The 20,057-nt window shown below is 55.1% G+C and overlaps 1 protein-coding gene across 3 annotated transcripts in view; it reads right to left on the bottom strand.

Annotated features, from left to right (window-relative positions):
• Window positions 1–20,057, bottom strand: part of RAB11FIP4 (RAB11 family interacting protein 4) — a 114,482-nt gene that overhangs the window by 7,782 nt on the left and 86,643 nt on the right. For all 3 annotated transcript variants that reach the window (XM_079905791.1, XM_079905792.1, XM_079905793.1), the window contains 6 exons: window positions 5,468–5,697; window positions 3,540–3,734; window positions 2,882–3,016; window positions 2,581–2,616; window positions 1,338–1,437; window positions 966–1,069 (listed from right to left, as the gene is read on the bottom strand). In XM_079905791.1, coding sequence (XP_079761917.1) covers window positions 966–1,069; window positions 1,338–1,437; window positions 2,581–2,616; window positions 2,882–3,016; window positions 3,540–3,734; window positions 5,468–5,697 — 800 coding nt within the window. The remainder of the gene's footprint in view (window positions 1–965; window positions 1,070–1,337; window positions 1,438–2,580; window positions 2,617–2,881; window positions 3,017–3,539; window positions 3,735–5,467; window positions 5,698–20,057) is intronic.

The following is a 20,057-nucleotide window of genomic DNA, read 5'->3' as shown; positions in this document are numbered from 1 at the left end:
GACCCCAAGACCCTGACACCCCGACTGTGGGCCGGCAGCTTTGCTGACAGATGAATGAGGGACCCCACAGCGACTAAGGAGAGGTGTGCCAGCCACACCCGCCACCGGAGCTGGGAGCGGGCGGCCCTGGCAGTTGAAGGGGTTCTCCCAGGGCGGGCACAGAGAGGGCGGCCTCGCCACAGTGGATCAAACAGCCCTCAGGCCTCACCTACTCCTTCTGCCCCCTTCCTTCCTGGCTGGTCCCCCTCTGATCAACAGCTCAGCTCGCTGGGCACCCTGACCGCAAAGACAGGCACATCCTGGCTGGTGGTGAGCCTGCCAGAGCTGGGTAAGGCCAGGCCCCACTGTGGACATCGTAACCCACTACTGGTGTATCAGTGTGGGGCACCTTTCACTGGCAACAGCCCCTCCATGGAGCTGAACTTCTGGGCTGTACAAGAGGACTCATCTTTGGGCCCTACGAGGTTGAGGACCAGACCCTGGACGGAGATCAGTTTACCAAGTTTATGCCATCCTGTGAGGACTACACCATACACGCACCACCGCACTGAGTCACGTTCAGTGGGCCTCTGTTGGGCGGAGAGCGCAGCAATGCCTGGACCCTTCCCCACCGGTGGCAGGTGTGAACCCCCAACTTGCACCAGCCTCTCCCTCTGCAGAGCTTGTCCCTCAGAAGGGAGGTCAGGCTCTCATCGTTGTGGGACAGAGAGAGACAGGAAATGGATCCCAATTCTTCCCTTTCACCCGAGCTGGGGCTGCAGACCTGGGGGGCCGAGGTCAAGCTCTGCCTGTCTCCCTGTCCCCAGAGACCTGTCCTCCTGGGCACCCAGTGTGGGCAGGGCCCACAGCCAGGGGCCCCGTATCACAGACCCTCAGAGCTAGAGGCACCTGCAGGTTGCCGCCCCCCCACCTCACTCCGCCCAGCTTCTCCCGGGGGCCGCGTCCCAGCCAAGGCCAGGCCTCACCTGTGCACCAGCTGTGTGTTCTCCTGCTTCAGCTTGCTCTTCAGGTCCCCGTTGCTCAGGCTGTCATTCTCCAGCTCTGTCACCTTCTTTTCCAGAAAACTCACCTACCGTAGCAGGGCAGGGGTGGGGTGGAGGAAACCTCTAAGTCCACAGGACTGAGAACTTGGTGGGACTGACGGCTAGGAGTCCCGCATGACTGTGAGTGAAGAGTCGTGCTGGGTGGGGCCGGGCATGGATGTGCCCATGTGATCGGGGCCACCTAGCCCCGACTCCTGGGCAGGGACAGGGTCTCCCAAGTCCCCAGGCGGCCGTCAGGAGCCCCTCCCCCCACCCCGGGGGCCCACGTCGCGTCCCCCGCCCGCCCAGGCCCACCTTCTCAGTGATGTCGTTATCACAGGAGTCGATGCTGTCCCGGAACAGGTCCTCGGTGCTGCCGTTGCTGCTGCTGAAGTTGCTGCTGTGCATGAGCTGCCTGCACACGGGTGGGGGAGGCACGTGTGGCTGCAGGCTCAGGCTATGGGCTGGGGGAGCACCGGGACCCCAGGGAGGGTGCCCTCACCCAGTCAGGGGAGCAGAGCGGCCTGACCTCTGAACTCAAGAGATCACTCTGCTCTGAGGACGGCAGACGGGGCTCCTGAGCCCCAGCAGACACGGCCGGTCCATCAGAGCCCTTTCGTGCTGCGTCAGTACGCCGTGCACACCAGTGTTCCAGCCAGCAGCTGCCGCAGACCAGAGCTGGTGCAGGAGCCCCCCCCCTACCCCGGCCCCTTCCACCTGGAAAACAGCCCCGTGCAGGCAGCCTGGTACCACAGCCCCGGCAGAGGGCCCGGGCCGCCTGAGACCACCCAGCCAGCTCCCGCTACATCTCTGGGGACCCAGGTGGTGGGCAGGGGGAGGGAGACCCACCCAGGCTTTGCAGGACGGTGGGACGGTGGGTCGGTGGCTGGGACTGGAAACGAGCAGTGCTGTTCAGGTAACTCTTGCCCGAGGCAGAACCCAGCCGCTTCCCCTCCCAGCCAGCAGCCAGGGTCTCAGCCCAGAGACTGTCCCACCCCAGCTCCTGGACACTTGCTGGCAGCTCCCAGAGCCCCGGGTGCGGAACTGGGGTGAGTCTGCAGGAGAGCGGGCGCAGGACCCTGGCAGGTCCAAGAGGTCAGCTGTGCAGGATTTAACCTGGGGCAGAGGGACCAGCTCCAGTGGGGACACTCACGCCCCATCCCTGCCAGCGGGAAGCCCAGGGCCTCTGCTGGTAGAGCTGCCTGCTCCGGAGCCCAGGGAAAGGCACCGGCAGCCGTGAGGGCAGCTGTGTCTCTCAGGGCACCCCCGGTGTGCCTGCCTGAGGCGGGGGCAATGGAGGGCTTGGAGAGGCCGCCCGCTGCCAGAAGGGGCAGAAGGGACGAGGGACGGGGTAGGCAAGGAGGCCGGGCCCGCTTTCTCGCAAGTGGAGCTTCCTCTGCCTGCACCGCCTGGGACGCCTCATCCCCCTCTGCACGTGCAGACGCATGCAGGGCACTGGCTGGGTCTGGGCCGCTGGCACGGAGCCGGCCACCCTGTCAGCAGGAGTACAGCGAAAGGGGACAGCGTTCAACCCGCACTACCCTGAGGGAGGCCTTACCGTCCAAAGGCTGTGCTAGAGATCTTCCGGTTGGGGCTAGAGACAGAGAGTGGGGTCGGGGGAGAGAGGGGGAGAGAGAGGAAAGGATGGTTGAACAGAGAGACCTTTAGCCCACTCCTTCCTCTGCCCCGGCTGCAAGAGATCAAAGTGTGGGCGAGGCTTCTTCCTGCCCTCACTAATCAGCTTGGCCCTGAGAAGCAGCCCCCGATCACCTGTCAGGACAGAGCGGGGCCACCTTCCCCGCTGCTTCTCCCTCTGGTCCCCACCCCACCCGCCCCTATGCTGGGCCCCGGGGCCTCACCTGTTGGCCTTCAGGTTTTTCAGTCGGGCTTCCAAATCATTGAGCAGGTTGATTTTCTTGCAGCACTGAGAGCAGTAAACATCCAGCAATTCGCTGTTGTACGCGTGCCGCATCTTCCTAGGCGTCTGCCCCGCGCTGGGTCATGAGAGGGAAAGAAATCACCTTCTGAACTGCTGTCCAGGCTGGTGCCCTGCCCTGTCCTGCTGAGCTTATTACTAGATTCTCCAAGACCTGTGAGCCTTGTGTGTGTGTGTTTGGGGGTCGGGGGGTGGGGAGTGAAGTACAGCAATAGATCTCCCTCCTCCAGCGCTCTCAGAGAGGAAGCCAATGACTTATACCCATTTCACAGAGAAGGCAGCTGAGAGCTAAGGTCAGAGTAATGACTCAGCTGCGTGGAAAGGTATCAATATGCCACTTGGAGGCTTCGGCCTTCCAGGTTTGGCTGTGTTTCTTCCCCAAGACAGAAGGAAGGAGGAATTCCAGATCCCCAATCAGCGTGCAAAGGCAGAACCCCCCACGCCTCCCCCCCCCCACCCCGGTACAGGAGCAGAGCCCAGTTAGCTCAGGACTCCGCCAGCTGAACCCCCGCTAGGATGAGGCTGGACTGGTTCTGCCACTTTTCCTGGACCCCGAATGCCACTCCAGACCAAGGCGCCACCTGGAGGACACCGACGAGCCCAGGTCCGAGTAGACGTTGGTCCTGGTCTCGTCGTCAGGGCAGGGGCTGCTGGGGGCACAGTCCACGTCATCCGCCTCCCCGTAATCTTCGAACTGCTCCTCGTTGCTGATGAGTGAGGTGGTGGAGTGTGTGGAGAGGTCCGACGTGGTCACGGACGGAGTGTGGCCCAGGGACCTGAGTGTAAGACAAGGGTCGGCTGTGAACGAGGCGCCACCAGAGCCTGCGGGGCCCAAACTGGCCACACCTTCCAGGAGGTCCATGGGCGCCCAGATACCAGGAGCCTGATGAAGCCTGTACTTCTTGGCCTGGTAAGCACACTCCAGGGACCTTATCCTAAGGGAAACACCTCACCACAGAAAAGGTTTCTGCACGAGAGATGTTCAAACCGACGCTGCCCTAGAGCAGCCAAACATTGCTTACAACTTAATGGTGTATGGACAGCTACACTGAACTAGCTGTTAAATTATACTATATGTCAGTAAATGAAATGGTCACATAAATTATGGACTCTCAAATCGCTGTGGATAGGTTTGTAAAAAATACTGGCAGTAATGTGGAAAAATTAAAAGCGAAAGTTTTTTTTGATTGAAAAACGTTCTAAAAATTAAAACTAAACTTAAAAAAATTATTTTGAAGTTTTAAAAATTAAACTAGAAGTTAGATATAAAATTTTAGACATAACAAGTCTAAGCATGTAAAGGGTCTACACAGAAGAAGGTAAAGCAGGAAATAAAAATATTTAAATGCTTCCCTGGTGGCGCACTGGTTGAGAGTCCGCCTGCCGATGCAGGGGACGCGGGTTCGTGCCCCGGTCCGGGAAGATCCCACATGCCGCGGAGCGGCTGGGCCCGTGAGCCATGGCCGCTGAGCCTGCGCGTCCGGAGCCTGTGCTCCGCAACGGGAGAGGCCGCAGCGGTGAGAGGCCCGCGTACCGCAAAAAAAAAAACGAAAATGAAAACAAAAAACAACAATGAGCCAGTAGGCAGGATGCTTCTCCTACTCCACAGAGCGGATTTCTAGTCCAAAGAAGCCTAAGGCCACAGAACACAGGTCAGAGACCCCAGGCCTCTCACGGGTGACCCAGTGTGGCCTGGGACAGAGTCAGTGGCTGGCTGAACCCTGTCTAAAACCTAAGAACAAAGAAGTACAACTAACTCATCACCTGCCAAAACATATCCTCCCTCGAGTCGCTGTGCAGCAGCTTCTGTGTATCCTTACTCGTAAACTGGGAGCTCTCCAACCTGCTGATAAGCCTGTGCACTCAAAGAATGGGAAACAGTGATTTTCAAACTGTGCCCCTGAGGAACCCTGGTTTCCATCTAAGAATCACAGCCTTAACGACAGGGGCTGAAGATCAAGGCTCCGGGCATCTCCACCTTATTTTATTTATTCACTTATTTATCTGTCCTTGGGCTCCTGAGCACCTCGGGTTGAATTAGTCACATTCCTCGCTGCTTTCTCCTGTAAATTTCACTAAACCTCTCGGCACTGCCGCTGGCGGCCTCCTGGTGACTGGCCCCGGACAACAACGGCAACCATCAGGTGGCAGGTGATCAAGCCCTATGACCAGCTGTCCTTGCCTGGCTGGCCGCCAGTGCAGCGGAGGGACCGCCCCCGGGAAGCAACACGGATGAACAGCTCCAAAGGGCCCCTCCTCGACAGTGGGATTCCCAGAGACCCTTGGGTTTGCGAACCCCTGCACTGAGGAAATGTACTAGGCTGAAACATATGAACTTGCCTTTTTCTTGAAGGTCGAACATGATTAAAAATCGACAATTTCGTATGGTAAGATTGACACCGGAAACCCTCTCCTCCCTCTCCAAATCTCCGGCCGTGACCATCACCTTCTCCCGGCCGTGACCATCACCTTCTCCCGACAAGTGGAGCTCCAGGCAGTTTTAACTCACTTGTCCTCTGGAAGGAACAGGCCCCCGAGCCCTGCCTCCTTCTCCTCGGCAGGAATCCCGACCGGCCCCTCCAGGCTCCGGCTGCTCTCCGCGGGGCCGTCCATGTCCGACTCCTGGGGGCCCTCGGGCGGGGCCAGCGTCATGGCCTCGTCCTCATCCACAGGAAAGAAGCCGGACTCCCTGGGGAGGAGCTCGCCATCAGCAAAGGTGGGGTCTGGCACCTCGCTGCCCTGGGGAAGACAGAGGGGGGCAGCGCGAGTGAGCCTGGCTCCCCGAGGCGCAGCACCGCTCCTCAGACCGCAAGGACGCCAGCAGGGCCGGGGACGGCGGGGACGGCTGGGACTGCCGTGCCGGGAAGCCCAGACACTGAAACCTCGGGTGTGAGACCCTGGCAGATGATTAACCTCGGGGACCCCTCGTGCAAGGCCAGTGAGGGGTGGGAAGCTCCGGGACAGCCTTCCATGGAGAAGGGCCACAGCCAGGCCAAGTGGGCTGCTTGGCAGGGTCCCCAACACAAAGTCTGCACAAGAAGCCAAGTGACCCCGAGAAAGCTTCTTGGTGATTAGAAAGGCACAGCCCCAATGACAATGACTCTGGCCTAGCAGAGCTTGATGCGGCATGATAGGGGACTGCCCAGCATGGGGTCTGCCCCCCACGGTTCTGGGCATGTCAAATAGCATCTCTGAACCTCAGTTCTGGCCTCTGTAAGTTGAGAATGGCGATGGAATCTTACAGAGGGATCGCTGTGTCACAGCAGGACCTCAGTGGATAAGTCTAGGCCACAGATCTGCCCCGGCCCTGTCACAGCCAAGCTGGGGAGCAAGAATTCTAGGTCTTTCAAGTCTGAGCTTTGGACTGGTCCTCGGTGCCCAGCACCCTGCCCGGCAATGTCAGTGCACCATAAAGATTTGCCCAAACCTTTTGCTAAAACCATCTTACAGGAGAAGAGCTCTGGCTTTATTCAGTTTACCTAGTCCGAGAGAGGCATATCTCTACACACCATTTCTCGGGGCTGCTTTGCCCCTGAGGAGCTGGGAACCTTGGAGGTGACAGCCTCCACCTGCTCCCACCGGAGATGTCAACTCTTCCCCAGGTTCTTCAGCGTGCTCCTTAGCTAGGGCTGGCAGGGTCCCCGTTAAAGGTGCGTCCTCCAGCCCCGGGACCACAAGAAGAGTGACAGTAAGAAGGGCTGTGAAAAGCCTCGGGGCATCTCAGACAAGAACAGGATCAGGGACATCCAAGGAAGGTGGTCAGCGAACGGCTTGGCTGTGTCCGCCCAGACGTGTGCAGCTGTCCAGGGGGTCTGTCCCCACCAAGACACACGCCAGCGCTAAGAACAGACGGCGATTAATGAGCTTGGCTCCTGCCTGTGCCACGACTCGGGCTGAGCACCAGATGGACCAATAAAGCCGGCAGCAGGCAGCCAGGAGCCTCTGACTGTGGAGGCCGAGGGGCTGTGTAATTAAACTCCCCCCTAGTGTTCACGCGGCCCTCTGCACCTACATGGCACTAATCAATCCCGCACAGCCCCCAACCTTATCAAATCTTGTGTCCTAAGCGAGCTCTTGTCTGCAAGCCCGGAGCTGTCCCAGTAGAAAAGAAAGGGAAACCAACATTTACAGAACCACCGCCGAGTTCTGGAGACCGAGCTAAGAGTTAATATATTACCCCATTTGGGCTTCATGACCCTTCAGGACAGGGATTCCCATCCCTATTTTACTAACGAGGAAGTCAAGGCTCAGAGAGTTACCTGCCAGAAGTCCACTGGCTGGCAGGCAGAGGGTCCCACCTGCCTCTGGCCACCGCTGGCTTGGTTCCATTTATCACTGACGCAACCCACGCTTCACGGATTTTCAAACCCCATGGTGACCATGAGGAGAGACACATCACAGGAACACAATACTAATTATGAAGCCCAGGCACTCCGCCTAATGCTGCGACTTCCACATGCCGCCCCCTTCCTGCCCCCAGCAGGGAATGTCCGGGCTAGTGGGTGGTCACCTGGAGAGAAGCCCTCCACGGAGAGCTGGGGCTCGTGGAGAAGCAAGGTGCGTGTTCTGTTCCTCCACCTGCAGCTTTTCACCCTCCCAGACACACGGCAGGGCAAAGGCAGCACTGGCTGGGAGTCCCTGCTCTGTGGCTCACAAGAGGGCTTGGTCACTTTGCAAGTGGGTGTTTCTTCTCTTCACAGCCCTGAGAGGTGGGTCTCCTTCCCCCTCTGTAGGGAGGTGAAGTGACTTGCTTGGGGCCACGTGGGAGTCAGTGGCAGGGCTGGGACTGGCCTGTGAGTCACCCACGCCCATGCTTTCCCCCTGGAACCGCGTCAGCAGGCGTCCGCAAGAGGCTGCCGCCCACGCTGCCCCCAGAAGGCAGGCAGGGGGCCAAGTGGAGCCCAGCACCTGTGATTAAGCATCTGGCTTGGCTTCTGGCCAACTCACATCTGCCTCACTGGACACTGAGATACAGAGGCCACGTTTCTGCCAGGCACTCCGTCCCAACACCCAACCCATGGTACACCAGTGGGGACCAACCCCCTCACCTGAGGTCCCACAGCGACATACCCATAACTCCTGACACCTGGCCCAAGGCCCTGCCCCGGGTGGAAAGAGTGGTCTCGAGTGGCCTGTCTCAGCCACAGCAGGGGCAGCAGGAGGGGTCAGACACCCCACAGGGGTCCCTCCCTCCCAACTAGACCAACACCTCCTGGGCATATTTTTACCCTCTGACTAAGCAGAGTCCACACCTGCATGGCCCTTCACACTTGACAAAGCATCCTGTCTGTCTCCCACACACACCGTTCAGCTCTCAAAGCAGCCCTGGGAGAGCTCCGGGGAGTGTACAGGGCAGGATGAAGAATTCATCTTCTCCATCTGACACTCAGGGAAGATGAGACTCAGAGAGGGAGGGGACTGCCTGGAACTTCCTGGCTACAGAGGGACCTGAGACCTGGAGCCAGGCTCCCGACGCGCCAAGTCCCAGCCCCTCACCCACCCCGACACCCCCCCTCTGCTACACACGTATGCACACACGCTCTCGACACGCCAGCCTTTTCTCTTAAAAAACGGCTGCTCTCCCTACGTCCGCATCTCTTCATTCAAGCCACAACTGGTTGCCCAAGGAAAGTGGAAATTTTAACTACAACTTCAAAACCATTTCTAGTGCAGACGGTCCTCCAACTTACAGTGGCTCGACCTACGATTTTTTATTTTTATTTTTTTGCAGTACGCGGGCCTCTCACTGTTGTGGCCTCTCCCGCTTCAGAGCCCAGGCTCCGGACGCGCAGGCTCAGCGGCCATGGCTCACTGGCCCAGCCGCTCTGCGGCATGTGGGATCCTCCCAGACCGGGGCACGAACCCGCGTCCCCTGCATCGGCAGGCAAACTCTCAGCCACTGCGCCACCACGGAAGCCCTCGACCTACGATTTTTTGACTTTACAATGGCGTGAAAGTGATAGGCATTCAGTAGAAACTGTACGTCAAAGTTGGAATTTTGCTCTTTTCCCGGGCTAGCGATGTGTGGTCTGACGCTCTCCTGATGCTGGGCGGCCGCAGCTCCCCGTCGTCACCCGATCACGAGGGTGAACCACCGATGTGCTTACAACCATTGTTTTTCACTTTTGGTGCAGCGTTCAATCAATTACGTGAGCTGTTCAACACTTAATTTAAAAATAGGCTTTGTGCTGGGTAATTCTGTTTAAGGTATTCTAGGCGAAGTTATGATGTTTGGTAGGTTAGGCATATTAAATGCATTTTCCACTTATCGATACAACGGGGTTACATCCCACTAAGATCTGTAGTCCCCCCCCCCCGCCCCAATTTAAATAATATAAAGACAGCTATAAGAAAAGTAACTAACCGTATACCTTGGTTAGTCTGGGATGGTACCCGTTTGGCTTTTCTCCTGGACAAAAGTGGCCCTGTCACCCGTGCTCCTTCCTGGGGGCCTGGGTCCCAGCCCAGCTTCCACTCTCCCTGGCCCGCCAGGGAAGGGCTGAGTGTAGCACGGGGTGGGGTGGGGAGGCAGCGCTGCTGAGGTTGGGGGACAGCCTGCTCTGATCCCAGACAGCTCAGGAAGGGAGGCAAGCAGCGATGGCTGCTGGAAGGCAACCTCTCACCCCACCTGGAGCCATCAATCCCTGGCTGGGAGAACCGAAGTCACAACAGAAACCCTTCTGAGCCAGTTTCTTTTATATTTTTTAGATGAAGTTACAGAGGAAGAGGAAGAACTCATCCATAATAAAAGTGCCGTCCTCACGGGGTTTCCAGAAGGCCTGAGAAGATGCTGCACCTGACAGCAGGGGCTTCCTGAGGCCCAGTTACCCTCCAGTCAGGGCCCTGGGCTGGTCGGGGCCCCTAGGGAGCCCCCGTGTCACATGTGCTGCCGTGAAGAGGAAGAACTCTGGGGGATGTGCAAGAGCTAAACAGTAATCTGCCTGGCCTGGGCGTGGTGAGGCAGATTCTCCTGTTGCTCCAGGATTCCAGAGTCCCCAGACAAACCCCAGGCTGACAGCAGGAAACTGGGCTGCGGCAGCCCCGGGATGGAGCTGGGGGAAGGTGGGGGGAGAAGGAGGACATCGCTCCACGGGGCACCTCCTGCTCGTGGGCACTTCTAGGCCGAGAACCCCGAGAGCTGCCAGCCCGCCCCAGGCCACCTGGTCCACATCCAGACCTCCCTCCGCAGCAGCGAGCTCCTGGGGCGTCAGAGGACACCTGGTGGTCCCGGATCCTAGGCCTGCTCCGGAGGGGTGGCAGGATCAGGGGAGTGGGTAATGGGATTTCACAGAAAAGGGGGTGCCTGATTTTTTGGGGGGCCTTTAGGAAAGGGACAGTGTCCTCAGCAGGTAGCTCCAGGCAACATCTGTGGGTGACCCATGTCCCCAGGGCTCTGTTCCTCAGGACCCAGAGCCAGTTCTGCACATGGAGCTCCCTGTGCCGCCAGGGCCACGTGGGCGTGGCTGGCATACGTCCAGCGCACTCCAGGTCACCTGGAGGGGCCCCAGGACACCCCTGTGAGTGGGGCTGGGTGGCGGTGCTGCTCTGCGGCCTGGCAGACTGGGGTTTTAGTCCTGGCTGGCCCGGCCACTCACAAGCAGTGTGACCTTGGGCACGTGACCTCTGAGCTCCTGACTCCTTACCTACAGAATGAGGACAGTCCCCCCTACCTCAGAGGCTACTCTAAGGACCACACGTGACAATCTGCACAGGCACCAAAGAGCTGGCAGCTGTGGAAGCATTAAATCCTGATCCGGCCTCCTTAGGGGCTGCGTGTTGCAGAAGCTGAGCTGCTCCTGCAGCCCATGGGTCCCTGGCTAGTCAACCGGTGAGATCCTGGACAGACAGGAGGCCAGGAGGCAGGTCATCCTCCAGAGGGTTTCTGGAGAGTTCTGAGGCCCAAGGCTGGGCAAACATGCCCTAGCCAGCCGCTCCGGCAGGGCAGGTTCTCCAGCCCCCCACCCCCGTCTCTGGCTGGGGCTGGATGCCGCCGGCCGGGGCTGGAAGTGGGAGCCTGGAGGCACAAGCCTGCCCGTGGGGCCTCCTTCTCCTGTCTCAGGAGCAGCCCTCACCCGCCAGCAGGCCCCAAAGTCACATCTTCCTCTGTAGCAAGTCGGCACGAGCTGAATTCAATGGCTGGTGTGAAGGCCAAGCATCAGTACCCGTGGGGCCCTTCCAGGCCTCGGAGGGGCCAACAACGCCCCACTGGCCACACCCTCGGAGGGGGTGCGGCACGGCCCAGACTCGACCGCCTCCTTTGGTCCTCCCCCTACCCCACCTGGCCCATTTTCCTGGCAGCTGACTCCAGGTGACCCCATTTCCACACTCCCGGGGAGAGGGAAGCCCCTGAAGGGGTAAACATGAGGACGTCCACATCTGAACCCCACGGTCAGCATCACAGGGAGCACAGGGCCGGTGATCAGCAACGGGGCCCGAACTGCACCGCGGATGGTTAGCTGGCGAGAGCCCAGCACGGGAAGCCTGAGGCCTGGGCGCGGGTCCCCGCTTGGTCGCTGGCTGGCTGTGCCCCAGCTGTTGGATTTCTGGGCCTCATCTAAAAACAGGGATGGAGATACCTACCGGGCAAGACTGCCCTGGAGAATAATAATGCCTCACACCTCACGGATGCCTGGAAACACGGCAAATAGCGGGGGGCGGGGCGGCGTGAGAAGCAAAGGCTCTGCAGGCGGACTGACCGGCTCAAATCCTGGTCAGTCCACCTGCGCTGCGCTACCAGCTCTGCGCGCTTAGGTTTACCGAACTTCAGTGCCTCAGTTTCCCCATCTAGGGAATGGGGTTAACTATTAGCATTAAACGAGTTGGTACATATTCTAAGCAGAAAGTGCTCAAACCTGAGCTATTATTACCTTCGTTGCATTGAGAAAAGACAGCCAGGGGTGCACGCTGGCCTCGTGGTCCCTCTCCAGCCCCCGGGATCCTATCCCTCCAACCCCGGTGGCACACGGTGTGAAGGTAGGCTGGGTGCAGCTTCTGGAAGCCAGACGCCCCATGGTGCAAAGCCGGCCCTCCAAACAGGCCAGGTGCCTCTTTTCTCCCCACCAGGGCTGTCTTCTGCCCACTGTCTTGGAAGGTCTCTCTGAGCATTAATTATAGCCTTTATTAAGTGTTAGGACGAGATGCTGCCTGGGCGAGGGAGTCCGCGAGGCTCCCAGGCTCTGACTATCCACCCCCAGCCCTGGCAATGGCTCTGCTCCCCAGGCAGTAATGTGGAGCCAAAGAACAGCTCCATGGGGACAGGGCTGGGTAAAAATAGCTCGGGCGGGCACATCCCAGCTTCCCGTGCTGCCAGGCACCAGTGGGCACACGTGGAACCCCCTGCCGGGAAGGTATGGGGGGAGGGATGGACACAAACTAAGCCCAGGGCCGGGGAGAGGCCAGCCTGCCACCTGGGGAGGCTGAGCAGGCTTGAGGGGCCTGGGGGTGTGGGGAGTCAAAGCCCTCACCCACCCTCCCAGTCAGCCAACAGCCCAGAACAGTGATAGGCCCGGTCAGGGTCTCGCTGCGTCTTTCCCCAGGTAGCAGACGGTTCAAGTGAAGGAGCTAACTTGTTGGTGCCAACGCCCCAGGTGCGCAGGGAGGGGATGGGGTTACCTGGGCCAGGATGCACTACACACCACGGTGGCTCAGCAGCTATCATCAAGCAAAGACGGTGGCAGTAGAGATTAGCAGCCATGCAGGCTGTCCCCAACGCCCGTCCTGAAGCCAGGCCTCGCCCTGCAGGCGGCTGGCGCTCATCAATGGCTCATAGGAGACTTTACAGCAGAGGGTCGCCCGGGTGCCAGTCAAGGGGTGAGGGTGGGAATAGGAGGGATTTCGGGGTCCACACAGAGGGGCTGGTGCCTCAGCCTTGCCTTCGGAATAAAAGCAACCTTGACTCAGATACGAGGCCTCAGCTTGCCCACCACAGGGCCAAGGGCAAACCTGGGAGCACCAGGTCCCCAAACTATTAGAGGTTATCACCCGTCTCAGCCAGCCCTGGGGACTGACCTCACACTGTGAGATCGAAGCTCTGCAGCCCACGCTTCCCACTCTGCTGGGGAGGCCAAGGTCAGGCAAACAGACAGACTGCCGCCCCCAAGGCTAGAGCAGAATCCCCTCTAGTTAAGCTCCTCCCAGGGGTGGGGCGCCCAGAGCAGCTTTCAGGCTGTCTCCTCCCAGCTAGGGGCTCCAGGATCCACCTCCCGAACCCTCACTTCAGGGAGGGCACCACCGGCAGCTGAAGACCACCCGTGACTGGGTTCCCACCCAGGAGTGGATCTCAGTGTCGACGCCCTAGCGGCCACACTACTTGCATCATAAAGTAAACCTGCAGACCCCAGGCGGGGGACAATGGTGACAACAGGAGCTCCTCAGGAGCTCACTATTAGCCTCAAGTGGGCAATACCAAGAGAGTCTGATGCTCCCATCACCCCCTGGAGGGAGGCACTAAACCAGCCTGCTTTGCAGATGGGGGGACTGAGGCTCTTGCAGACTTGGTTCAGTCCAGGATCTGGCCTCCACCAGCTGTGGAGCCACAAGCTGGTAATGAACGGAAGAGAAAGTCACGCTCGTGTTTCTCAAGAACCCCATTTACATACAGCCAAGGTGGTCAGATGAGTCCGTCTGCTGTTGCACACACCACCACCACCGCGGAAGGGGTGTGGAAGCCTGCACTGCCTTTCTTCAGTGTTTTAACCGCAACTCCTCAACTGTCTCTCTGCCTGATCTCCACACCCTCCCCGCAGCACACACGCTGCTGCTAAGGTAGTGCCCCAGGAGTGCAAGGGAAAGGAGGGCATGACGTGGCTCCCAGAAAAACTGTAGAAATGAGGGATGCTGGATTGGCCGCCTGGCAGCCAAACTAAGGCCAGAGGTGGGCGAATCCCCTGCGGGGCAGCAGAACAGAGGGGCTGGAAGTCTTAAGGGTTGGGGCGAGATTCTGAGGCAGATCCTGGCAGCGACCACCCAGGCACTGGCCAGGGGTCTTTTGTCCGGTTGACCTGAATGTCCAGTCTGCCCTAAAGGCTGTGGGGTCTCGCTGAACTGGCACCAGAGCTGGAGACCACTCCATGCCCATTCAGACCTTCTAACCAGCTCCCCGGGGTCCAAGTTCACCCACCACCCTTCGGATCAGGACGAGCTTCCGACGAGCCTGGTGACAATGAGAGGAGGGCTGCCCGAGCTTGCTGCCGGAGTGCAATGTTCACTGAGGATGAATCAGCTGGAGTTTTGGCTCTGTGCGTTCAAGGAGGGACAATCTGCGGGCATAAGTGGCACTCGAGTCCCAGGGGTGTGGGAAGGGCCAACAAGATCTGCTTTCCAAGCCCATTAGGCAACGGGTCAGACCCTGGACCCCGCTGGAAATGCCGCTCACACCAGGGCCATAGCCCCACCCAGGAGACACTCTGAGCCCTCTGTCCCCACTTCTGTTCCAATAACACATTTGAGCACGTCAAAAGGTATCAGTTAAAAAATAAAAATAAAAATGTGTTGCTAAAAATCTAATGGAGAAGAAAATGGAAGAGGAGCATACTTAAGTCATCCAAAAGGATTCAGGAAAAGGGAGGAAAAGAGAATCAAAGATCAGATTGGAACAAACAAAAAGACACATAATAAAGAGCTCAACCATATCAGTAATTCATTAAATGAAAATTGAATAAACCATCCTATTAAAAGAGAAATATTGTCAGACTAGATTAAAAAAAAACACGCCGGGCTTCCCTGGTGGCGCAGTGGTTGAGAGTCCGCCTGCCGATGCAGGGGACACGGGTTCGTGCCCCGGTCCGGTAAGATCCCACATGCCGCGGAGCGGCTGGGCCCGTGAGCCATGGCCGCTGAGCCTGCGCGTCCGGAGCCTGTGCTCCGCAACGGGAGAGGCCACGACAGTGAGAGGCCCGCGTACCGCAAAAAAACAAAAAAACAAAAACTACATGCCATTTACAAGAGACACAATTTAAGCATAAGGACACATGTAGGCGGGAAATAAAAAAAGATACACCACGCAAACACCAACTAAAAGTTGGAGGGGCTATATTAATATCAGACAAGAGATAGAGAGACATTAAAAAAACGATAAAAATCAATTTAACAAGATGTAACACTCCTAAGCATTTATGCATCTAATAACGTGGTTTCAAAATATACAGAGCAAAACTTAACTCATCTCTCTCAGTAAATGATAACGCACACAAACAAGATAATGAGAAGGGAGACAGAAGATGTGAACACAAGCTAGACAGGACACAAATATAACATTACACCCAACAGCTGTAGAATAAAACCATCAGATCAAAGGTTGATGAGCATTTGGATACTTGCACAATACCAAAGAATCACCCTACAGATTACTGCAACCCCGACCCCACCCCCAGTACCACTACCATGGAATAAACAGGCTACTGTCATTTTAGTGCAGTGATCAAACCTGGCACCGCTAATTAGGACCAATCACACACCGGCCTCCTGATGTGTTCCATTATGAAGGACACAGCATCACCTATCATATAGTCTTTACAAAACATTTAATCCTAATGAAGTCTTAAAACCTAACCTCTACTAAATGGGAAAGCAGGGGACACAGGAACAAGTTACACATCACCACGGGGAAACAATCGGACATAAAGAATGTAGCACCTTATAAGACAACCGGCCTGGTCTTTTCCAAAAGAGAAAGTCATAAAGAAGAGGGAGGGTCCCTGACTTCAGACTATACTACAAAGCTACAGTAGTCAAGACAGTACGGTACTGGCACAAAAACAGAAATATAGATCAATGGAACAGGATAGAAAGCCCAGAGATAAACCCATGTACATATGGTCACCTTATCTTTGATAAAGGAGGCAAGAATATACAGTGGAGAAAAGACAGCCTCTTCAATAAGTGGTTCTGGGAAAACTGGACAGCTATATGAAAAGAATGAAATTAGAACACTCCCTAACACCATACACAAAAATAAACTCAAAATGGATTAAAGACCTAAATGTAAGGCCAGGCACTATCAACCTCTTAGAGAAAAACATAAGCAGAACACTCTATGACATAAATCACAGCAAGATCCTTTTTGACCCAGCTCCTAAAGAAATGGAAATAAAAACAAAAATAAACAAATGGGACCTAATGAAACTTAAAAGCTTTTGCACAGCAAAGGAAACCATAAACAAGACCAAAAGACAACCCTCAGAATGGGAGAAAATATTTGCAAATGAAGCAACTGACAAAGGATTAATCGCCAAAATTTACAAGCAGCTCATGCAGCTCAATATCAAAAAAACAAACAACCCAATCCAAAAATGGGCAGAAGACCTAAACAGACATTTCTCCAAAGAAGATACACAGATTGCCAACAAACACATGAAAAGATGCTCAACATCACTAATCATTAGCGAAATGCAAATCAAAACTACAATGAGGTATCACCTCACACCAGTCAGAATGGCCATCATCAAAAAATCTAGAAACAATAAATGCTGGAGAGGGTGTGGAGAAAAGGGAACCCTCTTGCACTGTTGGTGGGAATGTAAATTGATACAGCCACTATGGAGAACAGTATGGAGGTTCCTTAAAAAACTAAAAATAGAACTACCATACGACCCAGCAATCCCACTACTGGGCATATAACCTGAGAAAACCATAATTCAAAAAGAGTCATGTACCACAATGTTCATTGCAGCTCTATTTACAATAGCCAGGACATGGAAGCAACCTAAGTGTCCATCGACAGATGAATGGATAAAGATGTGGCACATATATACAATGGAATATTACTCAGCCATAAAAAGAAACGAAATTGAGTTATTTGTAGTGAGGTGGCTGGACCTGGAGTTTGTTGTACAGAGTGAAGTAAGTCAGAAAGAGAAAGACAAATACCGTATGCTAACACATGTATATGGAATCCAAAAAAAAAAAAACGTCATGAAGAACCTAGGGGCAAGACAGGAATAAAGACACAGACCTACTAGAGAATGGACTTGAGGATATGGGGACGGGGAAGGGTAAGCTAGGTCAAAGTGAGAGAGTGGCATGGACATATATACACTACCAAACGTAAAACAGACAGCTAGTGGGAAGCAGCCGCATAGCACAGGGAGATCAGCTCGGTGCTTTGTGATCACCTAGAGGGGTGGGATAGGGAGGGTGGGAGACGCAAGAGATATGGGGACATATGTATATGTATAACTGATTCACTTTGTTATAAAGCAGAAACTAACACACCATTGTAAAGCAATAAAGCAATAAATAAATAACATTCAATAAAGATGTTAAAAAAAAAGAAAAGGGAGGGGGATTCTTCTAGACGAGTGGTTCTCAAACTTTAGAGTCATTTGGAGAGTGCAGTGGATTGTTAAAACTCAGACTGAATCAGTTTCTGATTTAGTAGGTTTGGGGTGATGTCTGAAAATGTGCATTTCAATAGGTTGAAATAGGTTTTTTTTTTTTTTCAAGTGCATTTCTAACAAGTTGTCAGGTTATGCTGATGCTACTGGTCCCAGGGCCACACTGGGAGAACTGCTGTTTTCAATTACCCAAGAGATATAAAAACCGAACGTTATCTTTGATTAGATCCTGGTTCAAGCAAGCAAGCCAGCAAACCACCACCCAGCTGTGAAAGATCTTCTGGGGACAAGCAGGGAAACTGGAATATGGAGCAGATACTGGGTGATATCAGGGAATGATGCTCGAGTTTGCTAGGTGTGTTAACCGTATCTAGTTATGACGGAGAAATGCCCTTAGTTTTAATAACGTCTTGCCGAATTTCATTTCAAACGGCTCAGAAAACAATCTCCCACACAGACATAAAGCAAATACGGTAGCAGCACCGGGGAGCACCCGGGCATGAGAATCCTTAACGGTGCAGTCTTCCTCCACGACCAGCTCCCTGATGGTCTGTCCTGGCTGCAGGGGCTGATCTGGGCTCCCCGTGAAACACTGTGGGGCTCCCTTGTGTGGTGATGGAGGCATGGCTATTGCAGGGGCTGTATGGTGGGCTCTGGAGCCACGAGGGCTGGGGAGCAGGTGCTGTGAGCCACTGCAGGGCACTGCTTACGGCAAAACCTATGGGAGTCATGCAGGTTGGTGGCCGAGAATGGCGGCCAATCCCACCCGCAGTGGCCTCCCATAATCAGTTCTTACAGGTCTCATTGTTTTCAACACGTCAGAAGTAAACCTTACATACGTAGAGCGTGAAAGACAGTTGCCCCAAACTTGCTGAACTGGTTAAGGAAAAGTGTAAAATCTCTCATAAACTTAGCTCCATTTAAAAGGAATACGGGGGGACATCCCTGGTGGTCCAGCGGTTAAGACTCCGCGCTTCCACTGGCGGGGGTGGGGTGGGGAGGGCGGTGCGGGTTCGATCCCTAGTCAGGGAACTAGGATCCTGCATGCTGTGTGGCACAGCCAAATTAATTAATCAATTAATAAAATAAAATAAATAAAATGCATGAAGGATCTGAATAGACTTTTAAAAAGTTTTTAAAAATAAAAGAACTATGAAAAGGGGCAGCCACCCTTTAAAAATGCTATCCTAGGGCTTCCCTGGTGGCGCAGTGGTTGAGAGTCCGCCTGCCGATGCAGGGGACGCGGGTTCGAGCCCCGGTCCGGGAGGATCCCACGTGCCGCGGAGCAGCTGGGCCCGTGAGCCATGGCTGCTGAGCCTGCGCGTACGGAGACTGTACTCTGCAACGGGAGAGGCCACAACAGTGAGAGGCCCCGTGTACCACAAAAAAAAATGAAATAAAATAAAAAATGCTATCCTAAAGGTAGAGTCAGCGGAAAGAGGGAGCTCAGAGGACCAGCACAACATCCTTGGGTAAAACCAGCGCTTGAGGATAAGAGCTGAAGGGTGAGCGTTCTAGGTTACAAATGACTAGATCAAGAGGCAGGGGCGGCTGCTCTCCCTGGGTGCCAGGCTCCGCTCCCCTCCCCCTCCCCCTCCCCCCTCGGAGGATGATTCCGGAGAACCTTTCTGTTATGGGCAGAATTGTGTCCCCCTCGCCCCCCAACCAGCAGTCTCTTAGAATGTAACTGTGTTTGGAGACAGGGTCTTCAAAGAGGTAATTAAATTAAAATGAGGTTATAAGGGTGGGCCTAATCCAGTGTGACCAGCGTCCTTATTGGGAAATTAGGACGTGGACAGACACAGGCGCACACACACAGACACACACACACAACCAGGGAGTACTGTTAGGGTAGCCCTAGCAAACTAATACTCTTTCCTCCTTCTCTAGGAAGGCTGTGTGGAGACCCCTCAGCTAGGTCTGTGTTTTCCACCCACCTTCCCACCCGGATAATAAGAGCAAATTCCTTCAAGGTCAATTCAATTCAACCTCCACAGAGAACTAACTAGTGAATCTCCAGAACTTTGTCAGGAAACTTGGGATTTTTTTTTTTTTTGGTCAAAGGAATTGTTGGCTTCCCTTCCATGATCATTTTGAGATATCGCTGCTTCTAAAGAGACTGTATCTTGCTGACACTGAAGCCTGGTGGATCTATGATTTTCAGGACAATGTTTCATAAGCACTTTATACACGGATCTAAGTAAATTATTTCCACTTCTTGTGTTCTCTCAATAGCATAGGTATTATAGCTTCGTTGTAGAGATGCGTGTGTGCAGTTCAATCACGGGCACTTAAAATTGCAAAGCCAATTTTTGTTTGCCCAGAGCTGTACACAGTGTAGTCATAGTACAAATATAAAAGTTATTTTGCCTAAATAGTGGCTGGTTGACAAGAGATCAGCAGTTAGCCCCGGAACCACAGAGCCTCTAACCCTGGGCCAGGCCACCTCTGTGGCCAGCAGTGCCTAGTAATTTGGCAAGATAGTACCAGTTTCTCCATGCCAGGCAGTATTTCTGGCTACTTGAAATCTAGGGCAGACTTCTTCCCTCTGTTGTGGTCAGTTTAGGAAGGAGGGCGATCTACCACTCCTGGGACACGTGGGCACCCTCCTCGGCTGTGATGCCAGCCAGAACCAGAGTCCCCTCCCCCGCCCCAAGGCTGGCTGTCTAGGGTCAGTGATGGTGACCAAGAGGCCAGGCACATACTGCAGCTGAATTTGGCTAAGTGACCCACCTCCAAGGAAAAGCCACGGGGGAGGTGGTCCGA

Source organism: Stenella coeruleoalba (genome assembly GCF_951394435.1).
Source record: "Stenella coeruleoalba genome assembly, chromosome: 19".
Classification (NCBI taxonomy): Eukaryota; Metazoa; Chordata; class Mammalia; order Artiodactyla; family Delphinidae; genus Stenella; species Stenella coeruleoalba.
The sequence above is the reverse complement of the archived record's forward strand: the minus strand, read 5'-3'. Positions and strand labels throughout refer to the sequence as shown.